The sequence below is a fragment of the Archocentrus centrarchus genome, chromosome 13 (genome assembly GCF_007364275.1).
Source record: "Archocentrus centrarchus isolate MPI-CPG fArcCen1 chromosome 13, fArcCen1, whole genome shotgun sequence".
Classification (NCBI taxonomy): domain Eukaryota; kingdom Metazoa; phylum Chordata; class Actinopteri; order Cichliformes; family Cichlidae; genus Archocentrus; species Archocentrus centrarchus.
Genome location: NC_044358.1, coordinates 15,319,925 through 15,332,983, shown reverse-complemented (window position 1 = coordinate 15,332,983; position 13,059 = coordinate 15,319,925). Strand labels below are relative to the sequence as shown.

At 40.8% G+C, this 13,059-nt stretch overlaps 1 protein-coding gene across 1 annotated transcript in view; it reads left to right on the top strand.

Annotated features, from left to right (window-relative positions):
* Positions 1 to 3,657, top strand: part of tenm4 (teneurin transmembrane protein 4) — a 151,405-nt gene extending 147,748 nt beyond the window's left edge. Inside the window, 1 exon segment of the mRNA XM_030744093.1 lies at positions 987 to 3,657. Within this exon segment, the coding sequence (XP_030599953.1) occupies positions 987 to 1,745 (759 nt within the window). The 3' untranslated portion in view covers positions 1,746 to 3,657.
* The last annotated feature ends 9,402 nt before the right edge of the window (positions 3,658 to 13,059 follow it).

Sequence of the window (13,059 nt, the reverse complement as noted above, 5' to 3'; positions counted from 1 at the left end):
GATGGCGAGAAGGCACAGTGCTCGAGAGCTTTTTTTTTTGCTGCTGCTGCTCAGATACATTCAGGCAGCTGTCTCACTGTGTGTTGGCCAGCTTCCATTTAATTTCATTCTCCTCTTTTTAACATGTTTCTTTCTTCCTGACAAATATCTCTTGTCAAGTAGTGTTAGGACAGAGTATTAATTTTGGCTGAAGGCAATGTGGTATCTATACAGAGCTGTGCTCCCTTAGATACATAAGTTACCAACAGATTCCTAGTTTCATATTTGGCACAGCATGACTGTCAAAAGACCGCAATTTCACCCTTTTTCAAAATATCATGCCTGTCATAAATGATCAGGGAGATTTGCATTTGCTGACAAGCACTTCTGCCCCTACCTTAACTACGTGTAAAGGTAAGGGCAGCTGCTTTGAAGCTGCATCGTTCACAGCTTCAAAGCATCATGGGTTTATTTGCCAATGATAAAGGCAATTTTATTATTATTGTTAACATGTAACATGACAGAGATGTATAATTAGAATAAGAATGAAACACACACACACACACACACACAAAGTATGTGTAGTGTATATTATAGTGTATACGCTACACTGAATAGTATACCAGGTCACTTTTTTTTTCCTGTTTTGTTTAGTGTCAAATCTTCTATATTTAGTCACACATGTTAATATGAAAAGAATCGCTCATACTGTGTAGTCACAGCACCGAGTTTAAAATGTTTGAAGTGGTAATGAAGCGGTATGAATCTCAGATTTGTAAAGGAAGCATCTGAAAGCAGACTGTGCTCCTTATTCCACATGCAAAGTAGGAGAAGGATAAAGAGTACAAGCCAAAATGTGAAGCAATCGGAAGTGAATGCTGGGAAATATCCAGAAGAATCATTTCAAACAAGTTCTTTCTCAGAGAATGAACAAAAAAATATATATTTTGGTGTGCGAAGCTGTTGCGGGGGCTGTGTAACTTAACAGTGTTGTCTTTGTTTTGCAGTCTTTGCTGGGTGTTCAGTGTGAAGTTCAGAGGCAGCTCAAGGCCTTTGTGAAACTGGAACGTTTTGGCCAGATCTACAGAGCCAAAAGTGCCGGATGTCCTCAGACAGAAGACAAAAAGATCTTCGCTTCTGGTGGCTCGATCTTTGGGAAGGGGGTCAAATTTGCTATCAGAGATGGCCGCATCAGCGCTGACATCATCAGCTTAGCCAACGAGGATGGCCGTCGCATGGCTGCAGTTCTCAATGATGCGTTCTACCTTGAAAACCTCCACTTCACTATCACGGGAATGGATACCCACTACTTTGTCAAACTGGGCTCAGTGGAGGCAGATCTGGCCCTCATTGGCATGACGGTGGGCCGGCGTACACTGGACAACGGCGTCAACGTGACGGTGTCTCAGGTCAACACTGTTGTCAATGGCAGGACTAGGCGCATTACTGACATTCAGCTGCAGTACGGAGCGCTGTGTCTGAATACGCGTTACGGTAGCAGCGTGGATGAGGAGAAAGCCCGCGTGCTGGAGCTGGCCCGGCAGAGAGCTGTCGCCCAAGCCTGGGCCCGGGAGCGCCAGAGACTGAGGGATGGAGAGGAGGGCTCGCGAACCTGGACTGAAGGAGAGAAGCAGCAGCTCCTGGGCTCAGGGAAGGTGCAAGGCTACGATGGATATTACGTAGTTTCAGTTGACCAGTACCCTGAGCTGGCAGACAGTGTCAACAACATTCATTTCATGAGACAGAGCGAAATGGGCCGAAGGTGACATGAACACGAGGCTCTCGAGTGACTGACTCAGATGTAGGACATGGGACTTCTTGCCAAAGACAGTTGTGTACATGACCACGTTTTTTTTTTTTTTCCTTTGACTGTGCTCAACTTGGTTTTTAATATACCGTTTAAAAAAAAACAAAACAAAACAAAATGGTTGCAATGAGTTGCACTGTATTAATAGAAGAGTGCCCTTCTCCTTTTGAAGATTCTTTAACAGTCTTTGCTCTCCAAGTGCGGCTGCTAGAGGATGAAAATTTGTGATGTCTTGTGACTCCATTTCCTCATCCCTGTTGGTGATTCTGTTCAAAGGAATCCAAGAGGAGTATTGGTAATGCATTATGTTCACTGGCTCACTCTGCTGCCAGACTTGCAGATTGTTATTCACAAGCTTGCTCTATTCTGCCTTTTCTGCGCCTCAGCCAAGGAGATTCCTTCTCTTTTAATCACTTCTTTTTTATACTTGAAACCGTCATAGCCCCAGTCATCCATAAATAATGAGAGAGATTTCTGTTAGTGGTAGAGCCCTTCATCAGAACCCCAGCTGAACTTGTCAAAGCACCTTCATTTGTGTGATGTCTTGTAATTTTTTTTTTTTTTTTTAAAGAGGAAGCTTGATACTCATTTGTGGTCTTAGCTTGGAAGGCTTTGGTGCACCACATCTGTGCATGTTGGCCTTTTTTATGAACTCTAAAATTAGCAAAACTGCTCGATTAAGCTTAAATTGTATGTGGTGAAGCCAACAAAGGGAAGTGAGGTCACGTTTTTATTTGGTGTGTATTTTATTTGATCACCGGACTTTTTTTATTTTAATTTTCAGTGAACAAAATTGAATTTTTCTCTGCTTCTTTTCATTTGACTGTGGTCAAACAACTTGATTATAAAAAAAAAAAACAGTGAAAAGCCAACCCTGTAATAAAATACTGTGGAATTAATGTCTGTATTAAACTACAAAAGGTATTTTACAGGAATGGTTTGGGGGTTATATTTTAGTTTTGTTTTATAAATAGCTATATGAATTAACAGTATAACAAATGTGAATTTAAAAAAATGTGAACTATTGTCCCTTTTATTGTTAATTGTTGTACTTGAACAACGCTTAAGGGTGTTTGAACACATGGAATAAACTATGAAAGGTGGTTTAGTTAAATCAGTTACTGTGTTTTTCATCGGACCAGTTATATTTTGGTGATCTCAGTTGCATATGAAAGGCTCTTTTTGGTTATCAGCCAGTATTCCTCACCACAATGTCCAGTCGCATAAAGCTTGGGATAAAAATTCTTTTAAAAAGTGAGACTGCAGAGAGGATCGGCGTCTAATCTCATCAGTGATACATGGTACATTAACATATTGGCTGTTGAGATAGATGGGCTGTGCATTGTGTTGTGGCTGAGATGAAAGATACAAATTGCCTTTGCCCAAAGGGCTGCCTGCAGGTCGGCTCTGAAAGTGCTCTCATTGTTCAGAATAGGGCTCCACGTGGTCCCGTGGCTGGCTGAAACGCATTAGACCCGCAGGTGTACCGCTTCCCGTTTACAGACTAAAGGTCGCCCATACACAACACAACCTTGGAAATGACCCACGTGGACGCACTCTAGCTCCCGCGCATCGTACCTCCCTCGGCGGGAACCACAAGCGGCGGCTTAACGTCCGCTCGTCCGAAAATGTCCCGATGTGAAAACGCACGCAGAGTCAAGACTATTCCGGAAATTGTGGCATTGATTTGAATTCACTTAATTGTCGATCTATGCTGAGCCACTGCACACTCGATCATTTTCCCACAAAACACATGAACATGTTTGTGTGTAGGCGTGACGAGCATGATTGTCTCAATCTATACAAGTGGAAAAAAGAAAATGTGGTTATTTTTTTCCTGCTGTTGGTTTATTCATTTACACCCCCCACCCCCCCACCCCAAAAAAAAATATATATATATATGTGTATGTTCTACATAATATGAATGAAGGATATTTGCATTGTGGAATATTGCACTGAGAGCTGTTGCGTCAGAAGACTGTATCTTTTTCTAAAGTTGACTCATTTTGAGTTTTGGTTTGTTCTCAACACTGTGTTTTTAGCGCTTCGATTTGACTGTGTAAATACGGGGACATCAGTGAGCTGTAAATAAAATGCAAATGTAGATACCTCTTAGAGCTACATCGGTGACCCTGTGTAGTCTTAAGGTAGAAAAAATAAAGGGAATATTTTGTGTTTATTTTTTTGTGTTTGTTTTAAATCGTGCATATTCTGCTTAACACGGAAAGATATCATAAACCGCAGCACACTTGAATGTGAAGATTTTCATATCTACATTACACTTTGGTACATTATACAAAGATTAATTCTCACCCTGCTACATGTTTCACAAGCATTTATTGAGGCTAATTTGATGCATTATGATAATGAAATATATATCACCGTGCGCCATTATTTAGTTAAACACGCTCTACCACCTGTTTAGACTCTGAACCTGTTAAATTCTCACATGGACCGAACATGTGGCTGAATCTCCAGTATATCGAGTGCAGTATATTAATATAAACTTCTCTATAGTGAATGTGTTTAACTGACATAAGACAAGCAGTGCAAAACTTGACTATTAATTAACCTGTCAAAGTTGAGGACTAATCTTTTGATATTACAAAAGCCACCAGGAGACAGTTTTTTAAACCTGATAACTTTGTTGAAGTAAGTGGAGCTCAGGGGCTAATCCTGTTAACGTTGGGGGGGGGGGTTACCTGCTAGTATGTGGTAGCAGCAAGGGAGCCTAGAACGTTTGCGCTCGCTGCAGGCAGAGCTGAGCTCACTGCCCAGAAGAAAGCAAGGTAGACTTTTGTTTTTTGTTTTAACCCAAGCAGGCAGAACTCCTGCATTTGTTCTTCTTCACTTTGCATTAATGGGAGTCGAGGAAGCCGCTGATCTCTCTCTGTGTGAAGACCAAGCATCACAAGAAATGATCACACTCTGATGTTTGCTTCAGCTAGTCTGACCAAAAGGAAATTTCAGATCTGACTCTCATTTTCCTTGAGACAGCCTGAGCCTTGAGCCTCGCATGCCTTCGGCAAAGAGGATTTCTTTTCAGGGAACAGAAAGTCCTGCTAGCAGAGAGCGCGTGCAGGAGTGCAGGATGAAATCTGCTGTTGCAGAGAGGCAGAGTGCCCTTTAGCTTGCAGAACCATATTCTTTGGTAGAATCATAAGGACAATAATTTCACCTCCACAATAGTTGCCACAGTACACCCAAATGATGAAAGAGCTACTTTTTTCTAACCTAAAAATATAGGCTAATAGTTTGCATGTAGCACTGTGGCGACATTACTGTGTGGCTAAAAAAGGTGAGGCAAGCAGCAGGCTGTGTGCCAGAATTAAGGATTGAATCATTGCTGATGCAGATGAATAGCCTTATTAAAACCTCACCAGTTTGCTTTTGTCGTTGGTGCAGCAGGGTGTGGAGACTCTGCGCTTTAAATCAATTAAAGTGACGTGTTTGATGGCTCCAAATAAGAAATGATCTTTTGATATTAATACAACTCACATACAGCACAAGTTCGGTGTCTGTTTTAAAATGTGTGCATGAAAGCTTGCATAAATGAAAGAAAGAAAAACCGTTTTGGCTCTTTTTGTTGTGCTTGTTTGTCTTTCTTATTGACAGCTGCATGTGCAGGAGCTGGTTTTAAAGATAGGCAGACAGGTCTCCACTATTTCTAGGGGATGTAGCTAAACTTTGGATTTGATCCCACTTTGCAACCACCACTACATTCATCTTTGACCAACCAAGAAGGCGACTGTGATCTTTTATTTTTAGTATTACCACAGCCAAAGGAGGCAAAACATTTCTCTCAAAACCATGCATGAACTCCCGTATTTCTCATTACCTATGCTGAGTCCTATCTTCGCATTGCTTTCACGCTTCATCTGTTTCCCTCTCACTGATAATTTTACCACTCTGGACCCGAGTTGGATAAACACTGCCAAAGGTATTTGCTGTTAAAATCAGTGAAAGGTTGATTCGTACTGAGGACCAGCCATCCATTCCCTCAATGAATCAGTTTCTTAGACTGAAAAGAACTGCTAAAATGAAACACCTGCTGTCCCTTGTTTTCTTTTGTCTGTCGGTCTCGGGTGCTGTTATTACCTGACAGGCAGCTGCATCTATTTTCCTAAAGCTCAGCGATGTAGTTGGCAAAGAGCACCACCTTTCCATGACCGGCTACACTTGTTCAAGTTTCCCCAACATCCATAAAATAATGTTGGTATGATAGTCCACATCTGCTGCGTGGCCCCATAACACCGCATGCCTGACTGATCAGGACTGCCTCTTATTCTGTCTTTAATCATTCAGGTCCACATTCCCCTCTCTACCAGTTATGCAAATGGTGGACCAATCATAAAAATTAATGGGGCAAGAAATGGTAAACCAACTGGCCATAGAGAGGTGAGACTGAATTTTCCTCAAGGTTTAGGTCTCGTGTGAATGCCCACCTTGATGACAAAACACAGCGGCAACAGAAGTAGATAGCGAAGTCTGGCTCTGGAAATAAGACGGACATGATGGTTTTCAAAGTGTCATATTTCCACGGGTCAAGCAAAGGCCACTGTTCCCTCTCATACTGCAAAAGGAAATGGAAAATGTGCAGTTCTGGCACCCTAAGCAGTACACTGCTGCATGCTTGTAATATGAGAGGCATTATTTTTCCTAAAAATGAGACTAAAGAGCCCTGTAAGACAGCCTATATTGCCCTTTCCCTAGGGCAACATAACCTAACATTTCTGACTTTTGGACTAGTGCAAATGAGTCATAACACAGCTTCTGGTATTGAAGTAATTTTGACTGAGAGGCACATTGTCAAGGTAATTGATAACCTGCGAAGTGGAGTCCTGTCAAAGCTGGCCTCTCGAATTCACCGTGTGGGGTTTCTTAGTGTAACTGCAGAGCGTTACTATTAGCTGCCTTTGCTCCAGTATGCATTAAAAGAAATGTATTTGCATATCTTTGAAAATGCTTTACTGTTCCTGAGAACTCGGTGGCGCTATTTTCTTTATTTCCTCCTTGGTTCACTAAGATCACGTCACAGCTCGGTTTCATTCTGCCCTTCGTGGATTACATTAGAGTCGATGCTGTAAGAAATTAATCCAATCGGCACAAGATGAAGGTCTTTTCTTTCCGTTTTAGAAATGTTTACGGCTGTTTGGTTGACGTGCGCTGGACTCCAGTGGGATCTTTGTGGACTCACTGCAGGCGGAGGCCGCAGCTGCGTCCGCCATCTCCCATCACATTTCCCCTGACAGGTGTGAACAAAGGACCCAAAGAAATGTCACTGTAGCATTTTTAAGTCACCCGGACACTGCTCGCATTCAGGAGTGAAACTGCCTTTGCACATTATGCAAATCATATTGACAGCATAACTAATGCCTTTATTAGGCTAATTACGCCTGAGGTCAAATCTCTCCGTAGCACAGGACCGGTACAGGCTGGAAGGTTAGCAAATGCTTAATGTTTTAAGACAGCTTATCATGTAGTACTTTATATCCATGAAAAAATAGTTGTTATTGATTTTTGTCTGATATGAGCACCAGCATTGATGAGTCAGAGGCGGTCTTTGTCATTTAGCGTGACATCAGGGATAAAAAGTAAAGATATGAAAAGTGTTTCATTAAAAGCAGGATGCAAACATTTCTCTGCATGATGTTTTTGAGCATCTACAGAACCAGCTCTCTCCGTCATGCCAATGTGTGCTGAAACTGAGAACATGTTAATCATACGCAGATGCAAAGAGAAACCAGAAAGGCAATGTAATGTTCATTCTCAGAGGAGATAATCTGCTGTCAGGGTTGAAACAAGGCTTATGTATATTTAATAGGATTGAGCTGCTGCAAAACATTTAGTGGCACAGCCATATTAAAAATAGATAAAGCAGTAGAAAAGGTTGTGTATTCTTTAAATGAGTCAGCTTTCTTTTTGGTCAGTAGGTTATGTTGGTGTGCCAGTGTTCAAACCTTCCTTTTTCTAAAACCTCTGATATATTCTGGAGGCATTTTTTGTTCATTTAAATAAGCTTCAAGTGCTTTTTTGGAGCTACAGTTCATCAAAGAAGATAGAAATCTTTGGTGACAGAAACACAGAGGACTTGAGTTGGTTGAGCTTCACAGTCAGCAAAGGGTTAAAAACAAAGCAGGAAGCCAAACTGAAGGTCTCCAACTGCATAAATCATGTCTTTGTGTCTAAAGTAAGTGTAATACAGGGGAAAAGCTGCTCATTGCCACACAGATATATTCTTATTAGCACTGCTCCTGTTAGCTCCAGTAATCTGTAGCCTCAGATGGCGTTTTAACAAATGCTCTGCTAACCTTAGTGACACCTTCTGACACCCACACAAGAACATTTTGTATTAAATGAATGTTATTCAATAAACTCAACAAACATTTGTGTACTTTTTGGATAAAGAAATCTTTAAATATTGGAGACGGTGATTATTAGAAATTGTTTTGCACTTTCCCAAACACAATGGAAGTCCTCAGTAAAGTAAACGATGCCTCTCCTATAACAAAACCCTGAAATCAGATGTTTTGTTTCCTGTGTCCTTTCCTGAATCTGGGACCGTCTGAAATACAAAGCCTGAAGTCAGTCTGAATTGTTTTGGTTACAGATTTGTTGGGCCCATTACGAATACTATTATGTAGATCAGCCTTGGGAAATAAATTTCCGCGTTGTGCATTTGAATTGTGACACCGGGCCTCTCATTTCATCTACGGTACAGAAAAGCCTGCCAGTCCAAATGGAAGGTTGTGGAAATTAGACGGCAATGTTTTCATTTATATTTTTTTTCTATCAAGTTTTCTTTAAATGTAGATCTTATAAAATTGTTGACCCACTCCAACACACACACACACACACATGAAACCATATTGGAGGGAAAAAGAATGAAAACAGGTTTATGATTTCTCTCAGGGGAAATGCTTTTAACCTCAGGATGTTCAATCACTTTCTTTTTTAAAGATCTTTTTGGAAAATTTTTGAAGGATGCCCATATGTGACACACACACTCAAACACACACACACACACACACACACACACATTTTACATTCCCTCAGCTTCCATCGCTCCCACCAACATGGAAAACATATTTACTTTACTAAAATGTTGCCATAAAATATCAACCATATGTAAACAAATATAGATTTTGTCTTCAGTTAATCAACTGAAGAAAAACAATAACAGTTTATTAAGTAATGTCTCAGTAGCATAAAAGCAGCTCTTATTGTTATAAGTGATGCTGTCACAAAAAATCTAATCTAGATAAAAACTAAATTTTAATGAAAAGCACAGCTCATCTTTTTTAATTCCCTCGACTGAGGAGCAATCTGAGAGAAAACTGGGAAATATATCAGGAAATAAATGAACAGATAAACAAAAAAAAAATTTGCCCCAGAAAGAGACCGTCCAGAAAACAATGTTTGCTGAATATACATGACACGGGCTCTTTTCATCATGACATAATGATTCAGGAGGCGTGCAGCTACAGTCCCAACTCCCAGCTTACATTGCATGTGTTTTGTTTTATCAAATAAAAAATTATGATATTCCAGTGTTTCTGCTGCTCTACAACAAAGGTGCTTGAATTGGAATTGACTGCATGAATAAATCAGACGCACAAATCAGAGGCATCTGGAGGACAGTGCTGTGGTGCAGCGGAGACGGTTTTCCAAGAGTGTTTGTTTTCTCCTCTCCGTGTGTTTAAGTTTGCTTGTTTGTCATTCTGCTTTTTTTTTTTTCAAAATTCAGACCTCCTCTGTAACGCAGACATGAAAAGATTCATGCAGGGCTTAACTACTGTTTTATAATTAATAGGTTATGGTCATAGGCCACTGTGTTTATAAGTGACTGCAAAATTTAAAATTCAGCATCTTCAGTTTAACGCACTGAGTTTAACTCAAATGCCCACATGGAAGCCCGAGACATTACCATTTATTGTTTGGCTAATTAGAGGGTAGTTGCTGTGTCTGGATAAAGTAGCATAATTAGTCTTAGATTTATGATTGCATACGCTGACAGACCAGTTGCTTTCATATACTGAAAGGGGTTGTTGCATTTGTAAGAAATCCAAAGAAAATGAGGCTGCCTGCTGACTTGTTCTAATAAAAATCTATTTCGTTTCTCCTGAGCAGGACGGTAGGGCACAACAAGGACAGATGGATGTGCTCCAGTGTTATAACACAGCAGAACATTAGAACACTGTAGAACATTTTCTGACTTTTCAAACTGCCCTTGGCAAAGACGCGCAACAGCCCCAGGGGTATCACACCATTTACTTCAGCACTCTGACCTTTGTGATTAAACGTACACGTCTCGGAAATTCTTGCCTACAGAACAGACGACGTCGCCCTGCACCCGCTGAAGCTTCACGACTCAAATTGCATTGTGTGTTAAGGCTAATAAGTTATTTTCCCTGTATAAAGCAATAATGTTTTGCTCAGAGAGATGAAACCAGTTATGAGGTAAATGAAATATATCAGCAGGGGAAGGACACAGCTATGTTACTGCTGAGTAATTCTCCCACACAAGCTAAAAAAGAGCAACTTTCACTGCTCATATGTGGTCTGCTGTTAGTAAACTGTTAATTATTTAACTGGCATTCTTGAAATAGAACATTTATGCTCTGGAGAGCAGCATTTGACTAAATTCTGTTCCCTTTTTTTTTGCTCTGGAGGAGGTAATAACTGAGCATGCACTGATGTAAGGTTAGCTCTGTAAGACAGCAGCATTTTACAGCAATTTTAGGCAGCTGGATATCCTAAGACTTTGGGTTTAGCAACAGATTATACAAACATCCCACTGATGTGCTATGAAAGTATCCCTAGATAGGCGTCCTTGCACTAGACCCCCAACAAGGTAAGGAAATAAATCCTGCGGTGTTACACAGATAAAACTAGAATTCCTGCATCACAATTAAGAGTTACCATTTAGGACCATTTCTGCAAATTATCCTGTAAATGAGGATAAGGGAGCTCCATCCAGCTCCTGGGAAGTTAAATTAAGGAACCTGGGGAAATGAAGCAGAGCCCACACTGTGTCCTCATAAAGCCAGCACTGACACGTGATGCTGCTGTGAAGAGTGGATGAGAATGAATTGTTTCATTTGACTATGGCCTGCGTGTAATATGTAACTATATTGTGATATTACCTCTCTGCTTTTCTATTTTTCATCATCTATTTTTAACTATCTCAGGAGAGCCTCGTCTTTGACTGCTTCCAAGGTTCAAATGGTAAACTGTTAAAGACGTCTTTTATGCTAAAGCTGCATTGCAAATGCTGAGAATGGTCCAGCTCTCTTTGTCTGTACTGCAGGGGGGTTTCCTTTCACTTTATTTCCTTTCAAATCCACTGTACCCTTGAACTCTCTGTGATTTTGATTTTGAAGCTACAGCTAGTTAAATCATAACATACAACAATTGTTGCTTCCAAAAAAATTAAACTTACCGACCGGGCACTGACGTGATGCCTCATTCGCTGCTGCAATATATCAAAGAAAGCAATGCAGAAATCTGTCACACAGTGTGAGGCACAAGATGAGAAAAAATAGTGCAATCAGAGAAGTAACTTCATTGCTCTCCCTTACCAACCTTGAGCCAGAGAGTGAATCATAAGGAGACTTAGGAGCAGGGCGAGATCCTTAGCTCCACAGGAACCTGTCAAATGTGACCCAGAAGTGCTTTTTTAAGATAAGTTAAGAGAGAACTTTATAGAACACAATGTTCACAAGGTGATTACCATTAAAGTTCTCTTTGATGTGGCTCATGAGGGGGAAAAAAACCCACACTGAATGGAACACCTTTAACATTGAGTGCACACAGAGTAGGAACAGAGAAGGATAAACGTAATTATTGTGGCTGGACTGCAAGGGGACGGCCTCACAGTAAGAGCGGCTCTTACTTTTCCTAGGCATAATTAATTTATTCCTCTCTGAGAGGGAAAGCCTAACCTGATGTCACGCCATCTTTAGCTTTCATTTTGTTTGCAGAGTTTTCTCGACACAGCTTCAGAAGCATGCTTTTAAATGTTACTGTTCAAGCATATTGTTTGAACATTGTGTAAACAATAGTGTTAATAGTGTATATTTCTGTGAAAAATGTATCCACTCCATACAAAACACGGAGCATTTGAGAAAGAGTTTGCTTTATAATTTATTATAATCAGTCCAAATTTTGTGTTGTTTGAAGGAATAATTGAGAGATTATCTAAGGACCAGGACAAATACGCTATTTTGATTTTACAATGTGAAAATGATTCGTCTGTGATGCTCAGTATAATTTTCAGAGTGAATATCTTGAGCAGTGTACTTAATGGGTATTTTCGCTCAGTTGGAGATCGCTGAAATTGGCACATTACATAGAAACCCACACAAACACAGTATTGTGGTAGTAACTGGAGAGTCGTGGGTAAAGCAGTGCAGCAGCCCAAATCTCTTTTAGTAAGGGTTGTTAGTTCCTTTTGATTTGTGTTTGGCTGCCTGTCACCAAAACCCATTCACTGAAATCACATCACTATAATGGTCTAATCAGCACTTAACGACCCATGTTACATAAAATCAATGCACCCTTCCATTTGAGAATGCAGAATATTTGGAGGGGCAGCTGAAGGCTTGTGAAAGGGGGCCTGTCAATAGTGCTGCAACCACTGGACAAGCGTGCCTGCTGAGAGCAGGGGGATGCGTTTGCCCTCCAAGTTCAGTGATCCTCCTGAGATCAAAGCTTTTACAGCAAAATCCTTTGTTTTGCTGACTAATCTTGTATTGATTTTAACAAGTTGTTAAGCTCTATTGCAGTTGTCAGACCACTGCCAAACAACTCCTCTACCTGTAGAGGCTCAAAGAAGAAGGAGCTGCAGCTCCAACAGGAAGAACCATTTAATTCTCTCCTTGTTACAGGGAGCGCAAACGCATTAGTGTTTTACCTTCTTTTTCGTAGTTATGCAACAGTTTTGGAGTCAGCAGCCCATACTGTGTTTACCTAGTTTCGCGCATATATTGTCTTGTGGTTTTTGTGGGAGGATGTGAATCCGTGGAAAAAAAAAGAAAGAAAGAAAGAAAGAAAAAAATGCGACACCCCATCAAGTATCTCTCCCACGTGCAAGTTGTCACGGAAAAAATTCAAATCAAGTCGGAGCAGTGCACTGTGGGCGCTGCAACCTCGCTGTTCCTATTGATGCGTAGAAAACAGTTTTGGATGCAACCCGAAGTGAGTGTTGCGCTGGACCGTCTGCTGCCAGCCACGGCCAGCAGGTCCTTTGCATTGTGGTTGGTGGAACTGCA